Source organism: Dunckerocampus dactyliophorus, chromosome 20 (genome assembly GCF_027744805.1).
Source record: "Dunckerocampus dactyliophorus isolate RoL2022-P2 chromosome 20, RoL_Ddac_1.1, whole genome shotgun sequence".
Classification (NCBI taxonomy): domain Eukaryota; kingdom Metazoa; phylum Chordata; class Actinopteri; order Syngnathiformes; family Syngnathidae; genus Dunckerocampus; species Dunckerocampus dactyliophorus.
This window is the reverse complement of record NC_072838.1, coordinates 5,198,776-5,224,571: the sequence shown is the minus strand read 5'-3', so window position 1 is coordinate 5,224,571 and position 25,796 is coordinate 5,198,776. Positions and strand designations below refer to the sequence as shown.

The window sequence follows — 25,796 nt, the reverse complement described above, 5'->3', positions numbered from 1 at the left end:
TGGATGGTGGGAGGTAGTCCCTCTCCTTTCATGAATTCTCAGTGACAATTACACGCTCACACATTCAAGCACCTTTATATACATGAAGACTTGCACACATACAGAGATACCTGTGCACACTCACAGTACATACGTACTTCCCCACATTACTCACTGAGTTAACCAGGGTGTTATAATGTTGTTGGTTTTATTAGAGTGACGGTGATGTCGGCAATATGATGATAGTTTTTACAATTGTGTGCATTACAGTTTTTGTCATTCTGATCACTATCATAGTTAGTAATTTCATTACTACTATTGCTACTATTATGTGTGACTGTTTCAATGCAGTATTATCATCGTGGTTGTTGATATTATTTCGTCCTTTCTGTCAGGGTCTTTATAGCCTTCACAGGCATTTGCTGATGTAGTCCTGTTTGTTTCTGTTGTTCTGTTATTGTTGTCACAATTGTTGTTGCTGTTGTCCTTGTCTCTCTCTGTTTTGTCCCCTTCTTATCCCCGCACTTCCTTTTCTGTTTTCTTTTCTCTTCTCCTCTATCCCTTCCTGCTCCGTTCCGGACGCTCCAAATTTGCATAACAACCAAACATCAAAGTCAAATAAATTCTGTATAACAGGGGAAGTGTATCTCACACTTTTCCCTGGCAGAGCAAATCTGTTGAGCACATCAGGGCATTTAGATCAACAATACTATCTGCCCTAATGGCTGGACAGGACAAAAAAAAGAAAGAAACATTCAGCCTGGAAATGTGATGCAAGACAAAGTGGAGAGTTGACTGAGTGTTAACTCACAGCATCTACTTTGTTGGGTCAGGTCGGTCCAAGTTCCATTGGGCAAACATTTCCTGACCTTGGGTCCCGCAATCACACGGTTTCCCCGGCAGATGTACTCAATCTCATAGTCAACCGGGAGAACTTGTACACTACGAATCTAGAGACAGACAGTTAGAAAACATTATTTATACATTGCAGTTGTCTCGCTGATACTGTTTGTTACATACTGTATACACTATCCTCAAATAGTCTCCTGCACTGTAATAGATGCCCTGCTTCAGTTGGTGCAGAGGTGAAGCATCATCATCTCAAACAAACACCACACCTCAAATAGATGCCTCCTTTTTGCCTCCTTAGGAAAAAAAATAACAGGTGGTGCAATCGTGTACCTGTAATTACCTTTATTAGAACATACGACGCACACACGAGCATGCTCTTACAGCTGTGCCATTTAAACCGACGTAACTTGTGTTCACAATTGTCCGTTTTTGTCCACGCTGTTCAGGTGCGTCTATCATAATGTGAGTGCACTGAACAGATAGAAATCTGCAAGTCAAACATGGTTGAGTGTGTGCTCAATTGATCTTGCCACGGTTTTAATCAGAATTGGCAGAAACCATTACTCACCTGCTCCTGTGTAAGGCCTCTGTATCTTATCCCACCATCTCTGGGAGGACGGATGATAGCACAACCTGGAGAGAGATACACCATCAGGAGTAGCAGTAAACAGGACGCACTGACAAACTTTGTTTTTTCTTTTCTGTGTAGCCCCTTTTCCACCAATATTTCCAGGAACTTTAATGGTCAAGAACTGTTTTACCCGGATTTCTACTCATCAGTATTCTTAAAGGAAAACTGCACTTTTTTTTTGAATTTTGCCCATCACCCACAATCCTTATGCAAGACATGAACACACGTCTTTCTCATTTCTGTGCGTTCTTAAGCTATAAAAACAGATAAAAAGACAAAACTAATTAATGCATTTAATAGGACACACCTATTCCGCCTACAAAGCCCGCTGTTAAAACACCTCCAAAAACCTCCTACAAAAATGTCATCCTTTTATAGCCATGCTGTAACCATGTAGTAACAGGTACATTCATGATAACATGTAATACACTATTTTACCGTATTTTGGTCATTTGAACAATTCAGAAATTCCTTCCTGGGTGCATTGATTTCACATAGCAGCACACAAAGGACTGCTACACCCAGTGTTCACTTTTCCAAACTCAAAAACAAAAACACAACAGCAGTGGCAGCAGCTCCAATATGGAGAGTTACCTTTCGTAGTGGCCTGAGGAATTGTCAAGAGTGTGGTGAAGCTGGTTGTTAGCCGACTAGCGGTGTGGTGTGGCGAGGGGTCAGTACCATGTTATAACAATGTTAATAACAATAATAATAACAATGTCGCTGTAGCGTGGTTAATACTGTATGCACATAACATGTAAATGGAGCGTTGCTGGCTTGTTTTGGAGGTTTTTTCAGAAGGCTTTATAAGTGGAATAGTTGCGTCCCATTACATGCATTCTTATCTGCCTCTTTTTATATATTTTATATATCTTTAGAACGCACATAAAAGAGAAAGATGTGTGTGTCTTATATAAGGACTGTGGATGATGGGCAAAATTGCAAAAAAAGTGCAGTTTTCCTTTAAGGTATTCCCTGATCACCAGTACGTACTTTTCTAGGTAAAGTTTAGGCTCTGGGAAAAGTTTTTATTTTATGTTATTTTATTTTAACCAGGTCATTTATTGAAAATGCAGCAAGGTTTTTCAAAATCCCATGTAAATGTGAAAAACAATTAATCTAATCGATGATTAATCGATTATCCCATTAATCGTGATTTAAATCTGTAAATATCTGTCATGTCCTGCGTTGTTCCCCTTTGTTTAGGTTTCCTTGCTCGCCGCTGCCTTCTCGCCTTTTTCTTTTTTGCTCCCAGGGCCCCTTTCAACGGCTGGAGGCGGGGCAGCTGGGGGTACCTGAACTTTATTGGATGTGTCATACTTAAGTTGATGGACAGCAGCTGGGAGATGCTGGTTTATTCCTCTTTGCTCTACCACACGGACGTTGGATTGACTGCCAGCACCTTTAGTTTGGACTTGTTGTTTCTTCTGCATTTATAGTATTCTACTAGTTGGACTAAATCATACTGAAGCGTCTCCTCAGATGAACCCAGTTGCCTCCCCAGCCTTCCGGCCAGGCCACCTGTTTATTTATTGCAGTGGTCACCAACCTTTTTGAGACCAAGATGTCCAAAAATCCGAACTATACCTTTAATAACTGAATTAATGCATGACACAAGAAACACTTCTACAGTATGTGCACCTCTACTTCCTAAATATAGCAAATATGTCGCTAAATTGTCAATACGATCTCTTGTATGTATGAGGTGTGTTATGATTGCCGGTACTTGAAAGTTGCCACTGAGCCAAATGCAATGAGCGTCAATAGACAGCTCGGTGATTAAGGGTGCAGACAAGTCCAAACATCTACGTGGGTTGATCTGACAAATCTTAAGTAAATTCGATCAAATGTAGAATTACTACAACTTCTGCTTGGACATCAGCAAGTAGCAGGCAGCTGTTTAAACAGCCACAACTCACTCGCTGATGCTGACGCTGTGAACACCAAGGTAGGTTGGGATTGCAAGGGGTGCCTAAAGCACTTAATGTGTGCTTCCAATAATGTCTTGCACACTGCCACTTCCATATTACCTTTCTTATCATTCGTAGTAGCCATACAGCCATACAGCCTTGATTGGCCTCTGGCCGCCCTGTTCTCGTGATACATCTTTTCTACATCTTGTCAAACAATCTGTTTTTTTTTTTCTTGTCAAGCAGGGGTAAACACTTTACATTGGTAACAAAACCATGATAATGTTGCATTACTGATCATTTGCTTGAACAGGCTTTTTCACTTGAGAGCAGGCGTTGTGTAGACACTTAATATTCCTGCATAATGCATGGCAAATGGACAAAACAATGACAAACACAGCATTTACTCTCCTTGAGGAAAACGGAAAAAATTGTCATAAACAGAAATGTGGAGGTTAGTATTACAAACAGCATTCAGGCACCTTCAGACTGCCAAACCTGAGCAGCCTTTTAATAAAGCACATTACTGTGGAAGTCACAAGCACAGATAAAGATGCCACCCGGGGGAGCGCAGCGATGGGGTGGGGGGTGGGGGGGGGGGGTTGGTGCCGGTTGCCAGAAGAATGGGAAGAGACTCTTTGATGAAGAGGTCAGTTAAGCTTTGATGGAGATGGGTAGTGACCTTGATGTGCACCGCTCACCACCTTATTTGCATTAAAGCATTCAATAATCCTTTTAAACAAAGAAAAAAAACAATCAAGAACTATGCACCAACGAGCTACACGCTGGCCTGTCTTGCCTGACTGCAAGGAAACATTTGATTGAAGTATTTTCTTGTTCTGCCTCTTACTGCAGTGTTTCCCGGGGTATAATCCATTTAGAGTTACCATTCTATACAGGTCCGAGCACAGTGGAACACTCCAAATGCTAAACATCCACTTCATTACTCACCAGAGACCACGAAAGACCACTGGACGTGACTCCCATTGTAAATACGGCGCCTCCTGCCCACACGCTATCACCCTCAATGATTAGCACAAAGAGAAAATGACAGCTCTCTAATCTGACAGCAGGTTTATGTGTATATTACAGAGATCGGACATCTGCCTCTGGGTATTAGTGCAGCATCAGTGCTTTTGCTCAGATTGAAAAGCACCATAATAATAAACATGATGAGCTTACAACTGATATTCATTAGCTTTTGCATCCCCCTTGCTTGAAGATTTGTTTGGTTCCACACTGAGGTGGCTGCAATGAGTCTCAAAAGTCTCAAAAGAGACACATATATCCCAACCATGCAGATGAAGAGGATTTGCAGAAACATCAATTTTGGTGTTCATGTCTTTTTTTTCCATTTCAATAGCGCTTAAGGCCACAGGTGACTCTTCAGGTGAGAGGCAGTTTCCACCCTGCTGGACTGGTCACCAGTCAATCACAGCCCATACAGTATACACAACCATTCACACTCACATCTACATCTATGTACAATTGAGAGGTGAAACATGCTTGTTTCTGGGATGTGAGAGGAAGCCAGAGTAGCTGAAGAAAACCCACGCATGCAGTGGGAGAGCATGCAAACTCCACACAGTCATGCTCCAATGCAGATTCAACCCTCAATCTCTTGACTGTGAGGACCACCAGGCCTCTGTACGCTAGTAGTTGTGATTTCAGCCATGACCACATATAAAACACTAGAGCCCGACCGATATGGGATTTTTGAGGCCGATGCAGATACCTATATTGGGGGCCGGTATCCAATATATCGACTGATATCTGATATATTGACCAATAACCGGTATATGAGCTGATTTATAAAATAAGAGCATTGGTATAGACAGGATATACAGGTATACTGTACATGAACATAAATTCTTATAATACCCAAAATATGGTTCAACACAAAGATGGAGAAGATTACCAAATGAAAATAAGGAAGTTTCATTAGTAACACTGTCAACAAGGGATGCTCCGATCAGGGTTTCATGCTGCCAATACCGACCATCCATGAGTGAAATCAGCCAATACCGATACTGAAACCGATGACCTGTGTACATTTGTGAGAGGTACTTTTACAAAATGAAAACGGCCTAGCTACTCATTTTTGCAACATTTATTTTCATAGTTTATTTCAATCCAACAAAGCGAATATGCTTGTTTTGTCTGAACATTAACAAAATGCTGGTATCCACAACTCACATTTTGTATTCCACAATGCATTTCATTCTGGTGTTCTTGCATTATTAGCTGAAAACCTGAATGAAAAGCAGGCTTGCAGGTGCCTCATGTGGTCAGGGGAGGCGACCTGGTGCCATGCACTTTGGTGACCCCTAGGTTATGCTGACACAAACATATTTGACTTAAAATCACTGGTGAAACTTAGAGGATTAGGTGCCTTCTTTAAGGAGAATTTGGATGCAAGATCAGCTTGACTGCGCTCCAGCAGGCAGTCCGACGAAGCCAATGACGTTTCGGGCTGTCCGCCTTATGGGCACCACATACAGGAAGCGACGGGCAGCTGCGGTTGGCAGGGCTTGTCAACACCGGCCTCTTTTCGTCCTCTGAACTACTTTGATATCCCCAAATTCCCTCCACATCTGACAGCCAATCTTAACTGGGAGACTCGTACGATTGGCTCTGGGTGAGGGTGCTTTGTGCGTGGTTTGCTGCGCGTTGGCAGTGGGCTGATCGGCAGATGTGATCGACGTTATAGTATAGTAGTAATATTATAGTAAGCAAGTATCGGCATATGCCAATATCGTGCTTTTTCACGGAAATTGGACGATATTGATCGGTGGCTGATCGATCGGAGCACTACTGCTGTCAACATAAGGACACGCCTCTTGGTGATTTACTTTTAGGTGTTGCCACAAATCGGTAGTGTTCTTTGCTGTGCTGATGCTGGAACCCTGGCTAACTGGAACACTGCACACATTGCATCTAACATAACACCGCAACACCTTACTCTTCGCCTCTGCCAGTGAAATAAAAATAGATACATTTGCTGCGTTTTGGTCAGTAACCTAGAATTTGATACTATAGTTGAGCATTTTAAAATAGGAACAAGTGGCTGCATTGGGCTGAAAGTGATAATACACGGCTAATGTGAGGTGTTCTTCAACTCATACATGATGGGTTTATAAAAAAGCTTATTCACAAAACATCTTACCAATACCAGTTGGTCATATTTACTAGCTATTAAAAAGTTCTATCTGCAGCCACTGAGTAGTTGCAAACAGCTCAAAAACAAATGCTGAAGCAAAGTGAAAAAAGTTGCAAACAAAATAAGAAATAACACACGCATGCATCATGTTACTAGACTCAATACAAGCGACTAAGCTACATTTTATGCTTTAACATGCAATATATCAAATTACAACTAAATACATGACTTGGAACATTTTCAAAATGATTTTAATGACGATATGAACTTGTGAATGGAAAGCCTGCATGGAAGTATTAAGTGGGACGCTGTGTATATGTGCATATATCTTTATTTCACTTTAAAACGCTGTATAGTATTCTTTGATAATGTGGATTAACAGTTGCATCTATCTTAGTCTATCTTTAGTTTACGTTAAAACTGTAATACGCTCTCTAAAACCTGCGTGAAATAAACTAGAATGTTCTCCTTGACGGGCCCCTGACAGCACGGCACTCAAGTGTAGTGTTATATTGTTTTACAAAGGCACAGCTTACCATGGTGTAAAAAAATGTGGTTTCTTTCCGTGTTTCTAAAGTCGTCTCCTCCTGCAGCAGCTTTCTGCTCTGTCGGTCTGTGTGTGTGGGGAGGGGCCAGGTACTCGAGCAGGGAGCAGCACAGAGATACACAGGAAGGGAGTGACAGAATCTCCGCGCAGCAAAAAAAAAAGTTAGTACATCGGTTACTGATATTGATTAATCGGTTATACGTCCTAATCGGTCGGGCTCTAATAAACTCTCATTGAACATTTTCAAGAATGTATATTTTGCACTGTTAGATCTTAAGAGGGTTCTAAATAGAGCTTCAAAATGCAAAAAGAGTGAGACAAAAGATTTATGGCGTAAGCAATTTATTGCAAACAACCATTAAACAGAAATGGGCCGCTTATCAGCTGATCAAAAGTTTCAGACCACAGCCTTTATAAGTCCAACTCTTGGCAAAATGAATGAGGGATTGCTACAATTCCTCCTTTATTAATTGGTTCCAGACTCGACCGTGATAAGTGAATTTTCACAAAGTAGGATTCCTTATTTATAAATGTAATATTTTTATAGTTATGGCATAGAAAACCAGTTTACCATTTTCTAAATACATTCTTTAACATTACTAGAGCCATCTAAACATGAAATAACACCCCTATAGTCACCTTTACCCTTCTATTACCCAATATAGTAGACATTATCAGAGAAAATAAGTTTAACGTAAGTACCATCATTTCTGGTTTATAAGACGGAACTTTTTTCATAACTTTGAACCCTGTGGCGTATACAGCCGTGCGGCTAATTTATGACCACATTCTAATCTCGTGGCATGTCCTATACTTCAGAACTACTACTAATCGTTTTAAACTGTGCCGCTCGCAAGTCAGTGAGGACACGGCAGCTCTTTCTTTAGCAGGAGCCAATCACGAGCTAGAAGTGAACTCACTCAGCTGTGAACCCGTCAGAAATCGCAGCGGGTTTTTACTCCATATAAGAGTCTGACTCACGGTGTCATCTTACAAAGAATGGTAAAATCACCACACAGCAACATAACACTCAAAAGGTAGCTAGGAAATATACAAGACAAGTACCAATAAGACTTTAAAAGAATAAAAAAACAACAGCTATCTATGTTAGGGTTGAGAAACATCTGTGAACCTTTCTCCCACTCTTTTAACCTCGAACAAACGTCGTCAGATGGGTCAGTGGCCATCATTACGTCTAAATGGGATGCTAACGAAGGTGATACCACCCAAACGACCATTTTGGTGGGAAGTGGCCCCACTCTTGTATCCTAACGATCGTCAATTGATACCACTATAGAGCCAAACATTCCTGTCTGGACCTGCCTCCTCCTTTAGAGGATAAATACATTGGATCTTGCACCAAGCTCTCGGACTAGAGCTGTCCTAACTAGTCTGACTGGTGTATGTCCTACCTAGTCTCTCAGCATGAACTGATGAAGCCTGCTCAGATGAGAGGCGAAACGTGACAAATTTGGTTGGCCAGCCACTCCTGGGAAGGTTCACCACTATTGCATGTTTTTGCCATGTTTTGTGGATAATGGCTCTCACTGTGGTTCACTGGAGTCCCAAAGCTTTAGAAATGGCTTTATAACCTTTTCCAGACTGATAGATCTCAATTAATCTCACTTACGTTATGTTTTAACAATCACTTTTTCACACAAGGCCATGTAGATTTGGATTTCTTTTCTCTCTTAATAATACAAAGTTACATTTCAAAACTGTATTTGTGTGTTGTGGAAAAAATGAAAATGAAAAATGAAATTCACCGCACGTCACTGTTTATCAACACGTGCTAACAAGCATGCTGCAACATAAAAAGACAAGATAACCTTTCAGCAAATGCGGCATTTCCACTGTACTGCTGCAGCAACAACTGCTTTCTCCAGACTAAGTGAGACAATGTGTCAAAGAAATAGAGGAGCAGACGGAGTCATTACCAGCAGACGTATTGTGCGCAGGTACGCTGAGTAAGGGCGACACAGCAAAGAAGACAAGAAGAAAGAACGGCACCATCTTTCCACCTGGAAAAAAAACACAAATGCATGCATTTAGTTTCAAGGACAATAGATGGGAGCATCTCAACACAATGTTTATATTTACATAACAACAATCTGACTTGACTCAAATGATTAAATGTTTAAATTGTGTCCCATATTGCCCAGCACCTCTCCCACTGGGTACACACAGGAGTGAAACTGGCAGCATTGTTTATGTAATATACCTTCTCAGTGTTTCCCACACATTTATTTGCAGTGGCCCGCCACAATTAAATTTGAGCCGCCACAGAGAGTACAGCTATCCTTACCGAAAAACCTAATACCTAAATCATGTGATTTATGAAGTGTCATATTTCAATACATTTGCAAACATTTCAAAAAACCCTTTTTCACCTTGTCATTATGGGATATTTGTAAAAAAAAATTTTCATTCCATTTTTTGGAATAAGGATGCAAAATTAACACGTGTGAGAAAGTGAAGTGCCGCGAATACTTCAGTCAGTCCATCAGGGAAAAAGAACAGCCCGAAATGTATTAGCTCAATTAACTAGATGAAGCAACTTCAGTAGAAATTGCATGTGAATGCTGAAATGCTCAAGATGAACTGCAAAATTTTCTATGAACGTTATGAACAATATCCTAGAAATGTGTGGACATCTTTGATTGAACCAGCAAGCTTAGCTTGGGACACGGCCACTCTACCACTGAGCCATGCCACCATGCACAGAATAAGCAGAATGTTACATGAAATGTTAAATGTAAAATTAATTTCCACAGTAGGGGGCGCCATTGATATTGTCCGTCCATTGTCACAGGAAATATAGAATTATGCAAAATGTGCGAATTTTTAGTCCAGATAGATAGACTTGATGCTGGAATGGTTTGAAAAAGTTGAGAAATGTGGGAGGAATTAGTGGACCAAAAAAACTTTGAAAAATTTGAAATGTTGGAATGTAAAAATGGAGAACAATTATTGAAATGCATAAATACACATGCATATTTTCAACAATTAGACCTGGACTGAGGATCGAACCAGCAACCATGAGGTTGGGAAACAACCCAATACCCACCTGAGCCAAGTCAATCCGTAGAATACGTGGAAAGTTACACTAATTGAAAATATAAAATGATTTTTCACCAATCGAGGGTTCTGTTTTATTTGTCCATTAGTTTTTAGCAGACTAAAAATGACGGAATTTGAAATACAGTCATCCCTCACCACTTTGCTCTTCGAATTTTGTCGCTTCACTCTATCATGTTTTTTCAAAATACATTCATTAATAAATCATGCTGTTTCATGGTTGAATATGGCCTATTATTAGTACAAAATATGCATGTTTAAGCAATTTTTGGCCTAAATTAAGCATTTTCAAATATAAAAATGACTAATTTAACTAAAATATAAATATACAACATTCAGAAACACTGAAAGACATTTTGGTAAGTAGTAGTCTACGCTGATCACTAGGTGTTGTAATGTTGATGTTCTAAATTCTGATGTTCGTGAACGCACCTTGCTGTTAATGTTATTGGCGGGAGTGTAAGGAGGAAGTGCTGTTGTGGGAGAGAGAGCGAGGAGGAGCCGAGTGTGCCAGCTGAACTATGTTCTGTTTGGAATTGAGCACTATTGGCATTAAGGTTGGCGATAAAACGTTAAAAGAACATCAGACTCTGTGTGACGCTATAACTCTATTACATTAGCCTTTAGCCACCTCAATAAGTCACGGAAGTAAAAGAAAGGAATAACAAGGAACTCTCCCAATGCTACCATGTGTGACTTTATATTATGTCTTATTTTTTCTTATTATGTCTCCTATATTGGGTAATAATTAGGTATATTGGTTATTTCATAGATCGGGAAGACTTGGGTTCGAATCACCGCTTGGGCATCTCTGTGTGGAGTTTGCATGTTCTCCCGTGCGTGCGTGCGTGGGTCCCACATTCCAAAAAAAAACATGCATGTTAGGTTAATTGGCGACTCTAAATTGTCCATAGGTATGAATGTGAGTGGCGTGAATGATTGTCTATATGCGCCCTGCGATTGGCTGGCGACCAGTCCAGGGTGTACCCCGCCTCTCATACCCCCGAGACCCTAATGAGGATAAGCGGCATAGAAAATGGATGAATGGATGGTTATTTCATGTCTAGAGGGCTCTACTAATGTTAAAAAAACATATTTAGAAGGTCATAAAAAGGTTTTACACATCACACATTGTCAGTGAGTAGTTCATATGGACACAGAGGGTGAACAGATACATAACTGAATTAGTGACTGCTGTGATTTGGAGAGGGGATTGAATAAGCTCTGCTTTTAAATCAGTGTAATGATAATAGCAGGCTAGCTTCTGCAGCCGAGGATCGGAGCAGTGTGGTCCTGGTCCTGGTCGTAGAACTGTGGACCATCTCTACACTCCCCACAGGGTTCCGAGGGTGCATGGGAGTTTGCCCAACCTGTCCACATGTGTTTTGCAGACTTGAAGAAGGCATTCGACCATATTCCCTAAGGAATCCTTTGGGGTACCGGACGACCTAAGTCAGGCGGCTCGCTCCCTGTATAGCCGGTGTCAAAGCTTGGTCCGCGTTTCCGGCAATAAGTTGGACTCGTTTTCCCGTGACGGTTGGACTTCGATGTCACTGATTCTGTTCAGTACTTTTATGGGCAGATTTTCCAGGTGCAGCCGAGGGCGTTGAGGAGATCCGGTTTGGTGGCTGCAGGATTGGGTCTGTGCTTTTTGCAGAAGATGTGGTCCTGCGATCTTCAGATCTCACTGGATTCACAGTCGAATGTGAAGCAGCTGGGTTGAGAATCAGCACCTCAAAGTCCGAGTCCATGGATCTCGCCCGGAAAAGGGTGGAGTGCCATCTCTGGGTTATCTCACGGTCACAAGTGAGGAATAGAATGCGAGATCAACAGGCAGATTGTAGCTGGCATCTGCAGTTTTGCGGAATCTGCATCAGTCCGTTGTAGTGAAGAGGGAGCTGAGGCGAAAGGCAAAGCTCCCAATTTACTGGTGGCTCGACATTCGTACGACCTATGGTCATGAGCTTTGGGTCGTGATCAAAAGGACAAGATTGCAGATAAAAGCGACCAAAATTGGTTTCCTCCATGGGGTGGTTAGGCTTTAGAGATATCCTTTAGAGATACGGTGAGAAACACTGTCATCCGGGAGAAACTAGGAGTAGAACCGCTCCTCCTTTGCATTGAAAGGACCCAGATGAGGTGACTTGGTCAGGATGCCTCCCAGGGAGGGGTTCAGGGCATGTCGAACTGGTAGGAGGCCTCTGCGAAGACCCAGGACATGTTTGAGAGACTACATCTCTAAACTGGTCTTAAACTTTTGATCAGCTGATAAACAGCCTATTTCAGTTGAATTGTTGTTTTCAATGAATACATTTTTTTAAATGCTTTTTGTCTCACGCCACTATGAAATAATACAAGTAGCAACATTACGAGTTAAATAAATGTATTTATTTTGTGACCTTCTGAGCTCACCTGACTACATTTATTTGCATTTTGCTTTGTTTTTGTTGTTGTAAGAAAATATCTATTATATTGTGACTTGAGTTGCAGAATTAGCCACAGTAAACTGCATTGAGAAATGCATTTTATTTATGTGTTATAGATTTATTTAGAGGAAATTCAGTTCTTGTTTGCCATTTATTTTCAATAAATATGTTCCACTTTCATCATGTTATATGGTTTAAAAATGGCTGTTTTGACTTGGCTTTTTCTTCCAAAATAACACATTTTAGAGCTGTAATTATAATACTGTGAAACCGTCAGCCAGCGATATTTTTGCCCAAGGTGGAATTGACCAGTCTTGCGTGTAACCCATCCATCATCCAAAGGCGGGATACACGCCAGCTCACCAGTGTCCCTGGACAGGATAAGTGGTCAAATATGAGTGAGTGACTGGATGGATGCTTTTCATTGGGCACTGCCAAATGCTTGCACGGCTGTTTTGGTGGTCTGGATCTCATCTGTGCCTGTTGTAGTGCTCAGTGTTGTCCAACAATGGGAGCAGAGAGTCCCCCATAAGAGCAGTGCCAGGTGAGTTAACTGGCACAGCTTCTGTCTGTTTGATTAATTCCCTCTTCACTTTACACACTGCAGTGTGCTGGGACCAAAAGGGCAATCATGGAGCCTTGCTCATGGTGATTTGCGTTTCCATTTTTCAAATTTTAATGGCAACTAATTTCAAAAGGGTACAAGTGACTCACGCTCTGGGAGCGTACTCATACTCTGCCAATCGTACAGTGTCTGGGTCCACTGAACCCCTAAAGCCCGGAACGGTTGGCGAGCGTGAGTGCACTCAATCGCGCCCAGGCACAGCACGATTCCCTCTTTTGGCACAACTGGAAGAGGTGGTCGAAGGCCCAGCATGATTCCATGCACATGAGCAGTGTAGCGCAGCGGAGTGACATCCCCATCAGCAGTGTAGTGCGTCACCGAAATCACCAAAATCCAACCAGAACTCGGCTCACGGGACGAAGTGGCGGGTAATCACTGTTGAGTCGCTATGCTGTCATACAACTTCATGTGAAAGAATGTAACTATCAATGACAACACAACTGAACAAAAAATGCTGTTTTTAAATGAAACTTTTTATTATTAAGAGAGAATAAAATCCAAACCTACTGTGTGAAGCCCCCGTGTGAAAAAGTGATTGCCCCCCTGTTAAAACATAACATAACTGAGATTAATTGAGACCTATCAGTATGGAAAAGCTTATAAAGCCATTTCTAAAGCTTTGGGACTCCAGCGAACCACATTGAGAGCCATTATCCACAAACGGCGAACACCTTCCCAGCCATGGCCAGCCAACCAAAATTACCCCAAGAGCGCAGTGACAACTCATCCAAGATTTCACAAAAGACCCCACAACAACATCCAAATGACTGCAGGCCTCACTTGCCTCAGTTAAGATCAGTGTTCATGTCTCCACCATGAGAAAGACACTGGACAAAAACAGCCTGCATGGCAGAGTTCCACGATGAAAACCACTGCTGAACAAAAAGAACATTAAGGCACCATCTCAATTTTGCCGGAACGAGGCAAAAGTTTAACTTTTTGGAAGGTGTGTGTCCCATTACATCTGGCTTAAAAGTAACACCACATTTCAGAAAAAGAACATCATACAAACAGTAAAATATGGTGGTGGTAGTGTGATGGTCTGGGGCTGTTTTGCTGCCTCAGGACTTGGAAGACGTGCTGTGATAAAAATGGAACCATGAATTTTGGTGTCTACCAAAAAATCCCGAAGGAGAATGTCCGGCCATTTGTTGGTGACCTCAAGCTGAAACCAACTTGGGTTCTGTAGCAGAACAATGATCCAAAACACACCAGCAAGTCCACCTCTGAATGACTGAAGAAAAACAAAATGAAGACTTTGGAGTGGCCTCGTCAAAGTCCTGACCTGAATCCTATTGAGATGCTGTGGCATGACCTTAAAAAAGGCGCTTCATGCTGGAAAACCCTCCAATGCGGCTGATTTACAACAATTCTGCAAAGATGAGTGGGCCAAAATTCCTCCACAGCGCTGGAAGAGACTCATTGCAAGTTATCACAAACGCTTGATGGCAGTTGTTGCTGCTAAGGGTGGCCCAACCAGTTATTAGGTTTAGGGGGCAATCCCTTTTTCACACCACCGTATATGTAACTACATCTAACACCTCACAGCAGTCGCAAGCGGTGAGTGCACAGTCAGTGCCTGCAGCACATCACCTGCCTCTGGAGTCACCACCTTTGCGATTAGTGTGTCACGGACTCCGAGCACAGAGCTACAGCGCGCTTCTTGTTATAAAACATGTTGCTATGCTCTCATCCATTACATTGTTTTATTTTTGTCTCCTTTGTCCTTCTTCTCCATTCCGTTTGAAGCACTTTCTTGAGTTTAGAATAAGTAAATTGGAGAGGCTAACTAGTTACCTCGCTAGCTTGTTATGCTAGCGCCGACCGTCTGTTATGTCCCTGCAGTGATCCCACAGCCTGAGCAATGTGACGTAAAAACAAAGAATAATAGGAGCGTGAAAGTGACCATTGGGAGGGCTCTAATAATGTTAAAACCTGTTTTTAGAAAGTCCTAAACAGGTTTTCTATGTTCTAACTATGAAAATATTCCATTTATTAACATTGCCCATACATCGACATCAAATGGATGAAGTATTTTTCGGTGAATAGTCTTTTCACTGCCCCCACGGACCCTCAATTACTCGTGAAGTGAAGTGTAAAAGACAATGAACTGTTGGCTGAGACGGCAGTTGCAGTACATTGTGGTGAAAGCACAACAACACAGCCAGGACTGCATGACAGAACTCAATTCATATGACCAGAGTGTGCGCCTCCCTTTACTGCTTCTGGCACAGATGACAAACGTGAAATGGCACTCGGAGAGCGAGGATGGTGTGCTATGATGCTAGCATGGTAAAATGCCTGAGGGTATCACCTGCCAGTGTTTCTCTGGGCTGACAGTTGGATGTATTTCTTCTGTAAAATAAGCCGGATGATTGTGGTTCAACTGTAAATAAAAACTGCAATTATTGTGTTGTATGAAAAGCCAAATAATTTTCATTTGAAAACATTTGCAAAAATTGCACACAACCAGAAAGAAGTCTCCTCCTCTGACTGCAAAAGGAAGAGAATCTGGCTATTGCTGTTGCCTAGCAACCATTCACTCTCTACCATGTGTGGATTAGACACCAGTGATGGTTTGTCTTGTTTGGTTCCTGTCACAGCTTTATTGCCCCCCATTGACAGGCTGAACAGCAGAACAATAGACAGTACGCCCTGGCTCGTCATTGATAATGTATAAGCGGCCCGTCACATTTTTATGCTAACATCAACATTTATACTGAGCTGTTTGAAATTCCCCCTGCTTTAGCCAGAACAAATCTGTGAAGGGTCAAAGAGCTAAAAGTGGAAACATGTTCTTTTCTCGATCATGCTTCACACCGTTCATGCAATTATTCCCAAATGTCTCACATAGCACTGTTTCACACCGCATGAATGCTTTGCATCAGAGGACGGGAATGCGGCAACATTTATTTTTACTTAAAACTTGTTTGATTCGGTTCCATTCTTTTCCAGGATAATAATAGTGGCTCAGGAGGTAAGCGGAAACCGGAAGGTTGGCGGTTCGATCCTCGCTCCCTTCACCCAGTCACTGTCGTCGTGTCCCTGGGGCGCGACACTTCACCCACCTTGCTCCTGCAGCCAAAACCAGCTCCAAGTTGTACCATCGGACCAAGCTGGCGAGGCCGAGAGGGGGCCCGCGTTGAATAGGCAGCACATGGTCTCCATAAACCCTGCCCAGGCTTTCCCCCTGCCCTGTGGCGCTACCATCGTCTCTCGAGACAGAAGGATGCCTACCTACTAATAGTCGGTCTGTCAAAGTTAATGCATTAATAACACGTTAACGGAAACTTCCTTTAACGGCACAATTTTTTTTTTTGACACGTAATTAACGTGAGGCAGTTGATGTGGCGCTACAAGCACGAACAAATATTGAGCAGAAATGGACAAAGGGTGGCTTGAATGGTAAGTTTAGCTTCCAGGCCCTGGCAGATGGCTTTGCAAGTTATTTGTATCGGTTATTTTATCCGTCACCGTCACTGTGAGTTGAGTTGTCACGAAGTATGTCGACTGCCAGAGAGAAGAGCGAAGATACTGGAGCACGGCAGCTATTTTTTACTGTCATTTATCAATCTGTACCTTGGCATACGAATATCCAAACTAATGAGTGTTTTTTAGATGCAAGCCGTCTTTCGGATGATGTTTTGGCTAACTACAAGCTCAAATTTGGGTTAGGAGCGGGTAGTTACCGGCAAAAATTGCGTTATGATTATTTCTTAGCGATTTATTAGCGTTTTTATTGAACTGCTGTGTTTGTCAAAGATGACAGAATAAAAGTTGCACGTTGACAGACCGGCAGTGTCATACCTCCATATTGTTGAAGCGGCCAGACCATGAAAACTGTGATAAAGTGTGTGTCCAAGAGTGTTTGTGTGTGTAAAAGAGTGTTTGAAAGTGAAGTATATAGCATATATATGAAGTGCATGATTTTGCCAACCTTTTTTGTAATGTTAGTCACAATTTTGTGAGACTATTTGATTGAAGAGAATGATACAGTCTATGAGAGATGGACAGTTTACCTGACCAGTGTCTACTTGTTGTACATTGTGTTTGTTTTTTATACATTTTGTGTTGAGCTGTTTAAAAAAACAGAATGTTTAAAAAACAAAAATTTGCAGAAAGCAAACATATTTATCCAGTCTCATGCTGATAGGCGTATTAAAAACTTTAAAATGATCTTTCACAGTTGCATTCCCCCCCCCAAAAGGTAAAAACTTTGATCTGCGATGAATTGCAATTAATTATGGACAAACTGTGGAAATAACAGATAATAACAGATTGCTTTAATATTATTATTATTATCATCATTATTGTTGATTTTATATAAGGTTGTAATAAAGTCTTCTCTCCAACTCTAGAAAATACCTTATTACACGAAGGCCTATACCTTCAAAACGCTACCGAAGTGCTTTGACTTTGATGTGCGGATTGACACTAAAATATCGATACTTCCAAGACCAGCTCGTCATGCTCTTAAATCGATTCTCAAATAAAAATATCGATACTGAGATGCTTCAGGCATTTGAAGTAATGTTGGTCTGAAACGTATGTCTGTTGAAACGATGACTGATCGCAAACGGAGACGTGTGAATTGTGCGTTTGACGACTTTTTGCAGTTGACCAGACACATAAGATGAATTTGCAGAAAGTATCGGATCGGTATCGCAGATACCAGCCTCAGTAACGGATCGGAAACTAAATCAATGACATCGCACATCACTAGCTTCAGCACACTTTGACACTTGACCTACTGATGACGCAGCAGAAGCTGGAACTATTAATGCTGGAACTTTCACTTCCTCAAGGTGAAATAATTCAAACTGTTCAGAGTGTTAGTTGCACTTGTCTGCATCATTGCACTTTCCTAAAAAGAAATGCCGTCGATTAGGGGTGTCCAAAGTGCGGCCCAGGTGTCATTTTTGGCTGCAGTTTATTTTTTGGGCCCTCAGAGATTCTAAAAATGTATCCCATAAATGTTCATTTATGGGATACATTTTCAAATATTACACTCATTTTCTTTGTCACCTACAGTATAGCAGTTAAGTAGGATTCAATATTAATAAATGGAATATTTTTGTAGTTAGTGCATAGAAAACCTGTTTATGACCTTCAAAAACATTTTTTTTTACATTTTTTAAGCCCTCTAGACATGAAATGACACCCCATAGTAACCTTTATACTAGAGATGTGTCGGTCGCGAACGAATCAGCCCTAAGAGCCGGCTCTCTGAAGTGAACGACAGGAGCCGGCTCGCGTCACTGGGGAGTGAAATTGGGAGCTGATTAGTTTTTCTTCGTCTTTTTTTCTGTTAAAGGCGGATGTCATTGGTCAAGATGTGTGGCGGCGTTACTGTGTCCACACTGAGCAGGGGGAGAGGCGGGGTTAAACATGCTGTGGTGCTCTGAGAGCCGATTCGTTGGCAAGATAGAAGAGATTTGACCTATTTTGACCAAATGTTTCTATTGAGAATAGTCTTTGTTTTTATAATACAGTATAATATAATATTATAAAATATTTCTGTAGCTGTTTATTGAGATTTAAATAAATAATAATTATTATTTATTATTAATTAATATTATTAATTATTATTATTATTAATAAATAATTTGGACCCTGTGTTCAGCAGGTTACTGAGACCAAAACCCACAGCTCTTTGTCTTGCAAATGAGGTAGAGCCAGGGCCGAGCCAAAACAATAGATGCTAACTAGCCAGTATCAGAGTCGTTCATACCCAACTACAGGGAGCTACACTTCCCTTTGTTCGGAGGTGCTAATGGCAGGATTACTCCGCCCAGTCTTAGTGTAAGGAACAATAGTAGGAGGGTGTTGGCACACCAATTCCGCCCACTCTTACTGTATTTAAGGCCTAAGCTACCAGCACTTGTTAGTTCGCTGACGAAGCTCTTCGGATGAGGAGCGAAACGTTCGACACCTTCTTCACAGAAGTACAGATGACGTCTCAAGAAGCCTTTCCCTAGCTATGTTATGTTAGAGCCTGCTTATTTTAGGACTCACTATATTCTTAAAAGTCACAAGAAAAATTTTCTAGATGTAAGAATTCTACCCAAGCAAACTTTGCTTACCCATTGGCAGAATGTTTTGCTTGAAATAAGAAGAGTTGTCTCATTTTAATATCATTATGGCTGTTTTTGCAGTGCATGCGCAGCAGCGCTATGTGGCACAAGTCAACAAGTGCACACGTCTCGTCATTACACCCAAGTACGCGGAAAAAACCCACAGACGCATGGGGGAGAATATGCAAACTCCACCCAGGCGATACAAACCCACGATCTCCTGACCAACATGCCAACCAGAAGGCCACCGTTAGACCGTATCGGTCATCACACAAGTAATTCCAGCCAGCTGCGGGTGCCACCTCGTTCTTACGAGCATCCAAATCCACGCCTTAAGATGCGGCTTTCATTGATTTAAGTGGCCTCAATTTGAAGATCTTTGCCCGTTTTCAACATGTCGGTTGTCGCTTTTGTCCGTTTTCTCCTGCAGTCCATGTAGTGTAAGAGTAACTTGCCACATGTGACTTTTTATCTCTCTCCTGCCCGCACCCATGTCTCTCTGCCGTGCTGCGGTTTGTCACACTGTTCATCAAATGTCGTGTGAAATGGCCCACTCCAAGCAATAATACACATTAACCCCCAACCACAATTTGCAATTCTCTCTTTCCCTTGCGGCACCGCTATTACTGTTCAGTTCCTGTCTCGTCATCTCTCCACCCCTCCTCTCTTCCACTTGCAAATATTTGCATGACATTGTCGCCAGAGCCGTGGTTTCAGTATTGCATTGCAAGGAGGCAAAATGACATTACCTCGTCTGTCATTTTACAAAGAACTTCATCTCCGTGCTCAGCGTAATAGGAGCACTTGGGTCCGCAACAACACAACTGGCAAATTGAGAAACTATTTGCAAAACAGAATATAAGAACAGCAAAGATAAATGTGCTGCAGTGACACGCTGGTATGAGAGGGGGCATGAGCTCTCTAATTTAAAGGAAAAGTTCACTTTTTGGGGAATTTTGCCCATCATCGACAATCCTTATGTGAGACATGAACACACGTCTTTCTCTCTTCTGTGTGTTCTGAAGATATAAAAACAGATAAAGAGGCAGCTAATTCATCCACGTATTGGGACACACCTAATCCACCAAGGAAGCTCGCTATTAAAACAACTCTAACAAGGTTTTATGGTTTTATATCCATGCTGTGGCCATGTAGTAACAGGTACATTCATGATAACATGCAATACTTACAGGATTTTGTTGTATTTTGGACATTTGAAGAATTAGCGGAACTTCCTTCCTGGGCACATTGACTTCACATAGCAACATAGAAAGGAACGCTACACCTAGCGTTAGCTTTTCCAAACTCAAAAATAAAACCAGAGCAGCAGTGGCGGCAGCTAAAATATGTAGTGTTACCTTTCATGAGTGGCCTGAGGCCAAGCTAGTCGCTAGCTGGTGTGATGTGGCAAGGTGTCACTCCGCCATTAATGTAGTTCTTCGGCGTAACAATGTTAATAACAATAACAATGTCTCTGTAACTTGGTTACTATGCAGGTTACATTATATAAATGGTGCGTTGCTGCCAGTTTTTGAGTTGTGTAGGTTCCTAATTGTGAAGCCTTAGCTTGACGCTCCCAATTCTTCCCTCGTGCTCCTCTGCTAGCAGCAGCATGCAAAAACACTCCAGAAAACTCCTCTTCGTTTGGTTCACTTTACTTGCAAAACAAACAACATTCTATAGTGACAAAAATACGAAACGACAGTTTGTAAAGACAAAAAAGAGAGTGAGAGAGAGAGCATGAGAGTTACAGAGAGAGAGGTCAAAAAAACTGTTTGGCTCCGCTCCACTATTCCTAATGATTGCACTTCCAGGTTACATCACCTTATAGATACTTCCGGGTCAAAGCAATTAAAGATGTACATCCATTACATAGGAAAGTCACAACGTTTCTTCAATATAAGAATGCTATATGAAATAGTACACCTTAAAATATCCACACACAAAGTACAATTAATTAACTTTTTAACTTACTGTATATATGAACTATCAACATTTCACTTGTAAATAATGTAAATAGCCAATTTTTAGCTGAATAAACATAAACCTTTTATCCTGATATCAATCAACTTAAAGAGTATTTAGGCTCCTAACAGTTGTTTTCAGAAGGCTTTATAGGCGGAATAGGTGTGCAAAAGACGTGTTCATGTTTCACATAAGGATTGTGGATAATGGGCAAAAAGTGCAGTTTTCCTTTAAACCCGATGATGCATGCATCGTGCATGTCAAGTATGGATGGGCAGAGGGCTCAACCTGTGTGAACACATTATCGCGTCGCTAATGTGTGCAGCCTGACTGGATTGACGTTGAGGCGTTTTCCCCGCTGCTGCCAAGTCATAGAGCCCATCAGAGTGAGTCTGGGAGCCCCTCCTTTCCTTCAGATTCAGGCAACTCTGAAGAATGAGAAAGCATTTTGGATTTTTCCTCTGAATCCTAGGAATTATGTTATGTAGGGCAAATGGAAGGTGATTCAAAAGGGCTTGAAACAAGGAAGTGAGGTGCTGCATTGCTCCCAATGCCTCTTGAGAGGGGGGAACACAAACCTGCATTCACAAGTCAGTTGCTTTTGAATGGCGGACTTCTCTCTAAACAGTCGGCTGTGCAAGTGGAAATTAAATCTTTTTTGAATATACTGGGCACAGGGAGACTTGAGAGTCATGTTTACCCTCAGCATATCTTAGAGGTTTACTGATTAGTCCTTCATGTCTGATGATGGAATCCCTGTGTGCTCTTACATTGTTTAGCAAGCTGCTTGACTGTCAAGTATCCCAACAAACAAACAAACATGTTTGACTTTTGCCCGCCAGTTACTAGATTTAGGGAGAGAGGATTTAACCTATTGCTACTCGGCGCCTTCCTGCCAGGCCAGGTAGCTTCTCCCTGAATTTGGCCAGTTAGTTTCTACCTTCTTCAGTTTAGTTTGCTAGTTTTTTCATGGTGCCTTTTGTTGTGTTTATTATTTTTTGAACCGTGGCTTGTGTTGTTTTGAGAAACAATATTGTTTTGAGGAGCCAAACTCTTTACTTAATTGTCCCCAGCAACTAAGTGGAACTGCGTTCTTCATCACAGAAATCTGACCAGAACTGGAGACCAAGTGGGGGGTAAGTCGCTGTGATTGGACTAGAATGCTGATGGGGGAAGTCATACAACTTCATGTCAAAAAATGCGAACTATCCCTTTAAGACCAGTTGAAAAATTGGAAGTATGTACATTTTGCACTGTTGGGTTTTAAGGAGGTTCTAATTAGAACTTCAAAATGCAAAAAGAGGAAACGGGAGTGACACAAAAGTAAGCAATATATTGCAAACAAGCATTAAAGTGAAATAGGCTGTTCATCAGCTGATCAAAAGCTTGAGAGCACAACCTAAAGGAAAATCTTGGCAGAAATGTGGATTGAATGTGATTTTGTGTCAGGTATTCATTGTCATGATCTCTTGATGGCAAAGGGAAAAAAGCTTTCTCTCTTTGAACGCAGTGGGGTTGTTGAGGTGCGTAAGCCAGGCCTCTCGCAGTGCGCCATTGCTGCTGAGGTTGGACGCAATAAGACTTCGTCAAACATCCTCGGGGTTATGGAACAATGGAACAGGGATATGGAAAAATGAAGTGGTAGACCCACAAAAATGCCCGGGCCCTGAGGATCCCATTGGCTGTCCGGCAAGACACAGAACCATCCTCGGCCCAAATGAAGGTTGTTACTGGTGCCAGGTGCGGTCCAATAACCATCAGACGCCAGAGAAGGCTTTTAAGAACAAAAAAAGGTCTTCAAAGGCCTCGTCTCCTTCAGTGTTTGGAATTCGCAGGAGAGCACCAAACATGGGACATTGAAAGGTACAAGAAAGTTTTATTCTCTGATGAGAAATAATGTAACCTTGAGGGTCCTGATGGCTTCCAACGTTACTGGCATGACAAGGAGATCCCACCTGAGATGTTTTCTGCACGGCAAAGTGGAGGAGGCGCCATCATGATCCTTCAGTGGAACAATGGAGCTTTAGGTTGTGCAGGGGCGTGAAACGGCAGCTGGCTATGTGGAGATGTTCCAGGGGGCATCCCTCATGACTGAAGACCCCCGTCTGTGTGCTAATGACTGGCCTTTTCAACAGCTACACTTCACAATGCCCGCCTGACAAAGGACTTCTTCCTTTAGGAATAAGCTCACTCTTTTGGACCATCCTGCATGTTCCCCTCATCTACATCCAATTGAGAACATTTGGGGACGATGGCAAGGGAGTTTACAAAAATGGACATCAGTTCCAGACAGTGGATGCCCTCCGTGAAGCCATCTTCACCAATTGGAGCAACATTCCCACTAGCCTCCTGGAAGCACGGGCATCAAGCACGCCCAAACCCATTTTTCAGCTGGTTAACAAGAATGGTGCAGCTACTATGCTGACTCCTTTTTTCAACATTTTAGTTCTATTCTTGGGGGGTTTCAGGCTGTTTTGAGCTATGGTCTTAAACGTTTGAGCAGCCTATTCACTTTAATGCTTGTTTACAATAAATTGTTTACTCAAAAAATGTTGTCTCACTCCCATTTTTTCTTTCTGAATTTTGAAGGGCGACTGAGAACCTCCTTTAGCTCCAACAGTGCAAAATGTACATTCTTGCAATTTTTCAACCGGTCGTAAAATTTTAATCACACACATATACAGTGTAACCTCAGCTTTTGTCATTAATCTGTTCCAAAAAGTCCAATAAAAAGGCACAATAACCAAATCCAATTTTTCCCATAAGAAATCATGTAAATCCAATTAATCCATTCCAGACACCCACAAATATTAACACAATTGTAATGCACATGCACAAAATAATGCGAAATACATATAAATGAGTAATGAAATAGATAAATGAACATTTAACATCATTTCATCATTTAATGAAGACTGTTGGCGAGCACAGTGATGAGTGGAGGGAGGCGGGGAGGTGCTGGAAGAGCCACGCGGACGCAGTTTCATTCATTTAAAGAGTGGAAGGTTAGCGTTCTATACCTGCTCAAATAACTTTGAGACGGTTAAACTTTCAACGAAACACTGTCCAGACTCACCTGTGTTCGAGGTTCCTCCCTTTACATTCCAATCCTATAGTAACAGATGCTACCTTTGTACTTTGAGACTGCTTCTTTCTTAAATTCCGTAGTTTCTCACCTTCTTCATCAAAGTTCTGGAGAGTCAGGACTTCCGATTCCGATCAGGCCAAATAAAAAATTGAATGCTAACAAAACAACGCTGCTCAGGCTTTACAGACAGCTCGTCCTGTTGCTAATGTGGATTCTTTGGTTAATGCGGACACTGTGGTCGAAATTGGAGTTGGTTGGAGTCAAGGCTTGCAGTGACGTGTAACCACTAACTGGGTGAAAACATACGCAACCAAACATCGAGTATTTTTGTGTGGAATAAAAAGAATATGAAAATATTTATCATCGTCCTTTTCATTGAATACATACAACGGAATATTAGGGCCAGATCGAAAAAAAAATATTTTTTTTGAGAATAAGTCGTAAATTTACGAGAATACAGTCATAAAAAAAAGTCCTACTACTTTGTCCAAGGCCAAGGGTCACATAAGTCCCCCCTTTTCATAGCTGTCTCAGGCAATGCCTGCTACGCCTGTTTTTTCAGTGTTCCCCGTAAATAGGGGAACTTAGTGTACTTAATCGGGAACCAACCTCGAGTTTTAACTCGTGCAGGCGAATCTGGGTTTTTCCTCCAGTTTCTTACTAGTAAACTTCAGCTCCTTTTCTTTTAGAGCCATCTGCTGTAATTCCACCTCAAATTCCTTTCAACAAATTGCTTCATACAAAAGGACGAGATGAGGACAATCAAGGACTTTTAGCACAACCGAAGGAAAAATGCTTTTCTGAATCAAGGCAGTGAATAACTCAGCTTTTATTGTCACCTTCTTGGCCTGCTTTGATACAAAGTTCCTGTAATGGTCAGCAATGAATAGCAGTTGATCCTTGGTGACCAAAGCTTCCAAATCTCTGAAACTCCTTGTCTAAACTCAGAATCAACACAGCCAAACAGCAAAAGGCTAACGCACAAACAAAGCTATACCCACATGAAGAAATACCTGTGTTAAGTCCTTCTTCAGTATGTTTTGATCCTAAGGTCTTAACGTAGGTGCATGTGACATACTGCTGGGCGGTAGGAACAAAACTTATATCCTGATATGTTTAGGTTGAATATCGATATACGAGATATATCCCGATATTTTTTAAGCAAAGTGAGTTTAGACAAAATCAATATGCGTGTCAAGTTGTTTTATTAAAATAAAAACTTAACATGAGGATGTTTTTTGACATTTTAAAGCTTCATGCAAGATGCACATAAAAAATCTTATCTAAAAATAGCTTCTAAAATAAAGTAGGCCAATCTCTTTTTCAAATGAATATAGAAAAAGTCAAATATAATCTTTTTTTACAACAAACCTTTAGCTATGCTCAAATCCTCAGCTAATAAAAAAAGAACTAAATATGAAGGAGTGCCTTAGGAGGACATTTTCAAATGTCAACTCAAAA

The 25,796-nt window shown here is 41.5% G+C and overlaps 1 protein-coding gene across 3 annotated transcripts in view; it reads right to left on the bottom strand.

The window, feature by feature from the left end:
- The window catches only part of gabbr1b (gamma-aminobutyric acid (GABA) B receptor, 1b), a 250,353-nt gene that overhangs the window by 186,766 nt on the left and 37,791 nt on the right, over positions 1-25,796 (bottom strand). For all 3 annotated transcript variants that reach the window (XM_054763969.1, XM_054763968.1, XM_054763970.1), the window contains 3 exons: positions 9,017-9,100; positions 1,400-1,464; positions 791-929 (listed from right to left, as the gene is read on the bottom strand). In XM_054763969.1, coding sequence (XP_054619944.1) covers positions 791-929; positions 1,400-1,464; positions 9,017-9,100 — 288 coding nt within the window. The remainder of the gene's footprint in view (positions 1-790; positions 930-1,399; positions 1,465-9,016; positions 9,101-25,796) is intronic.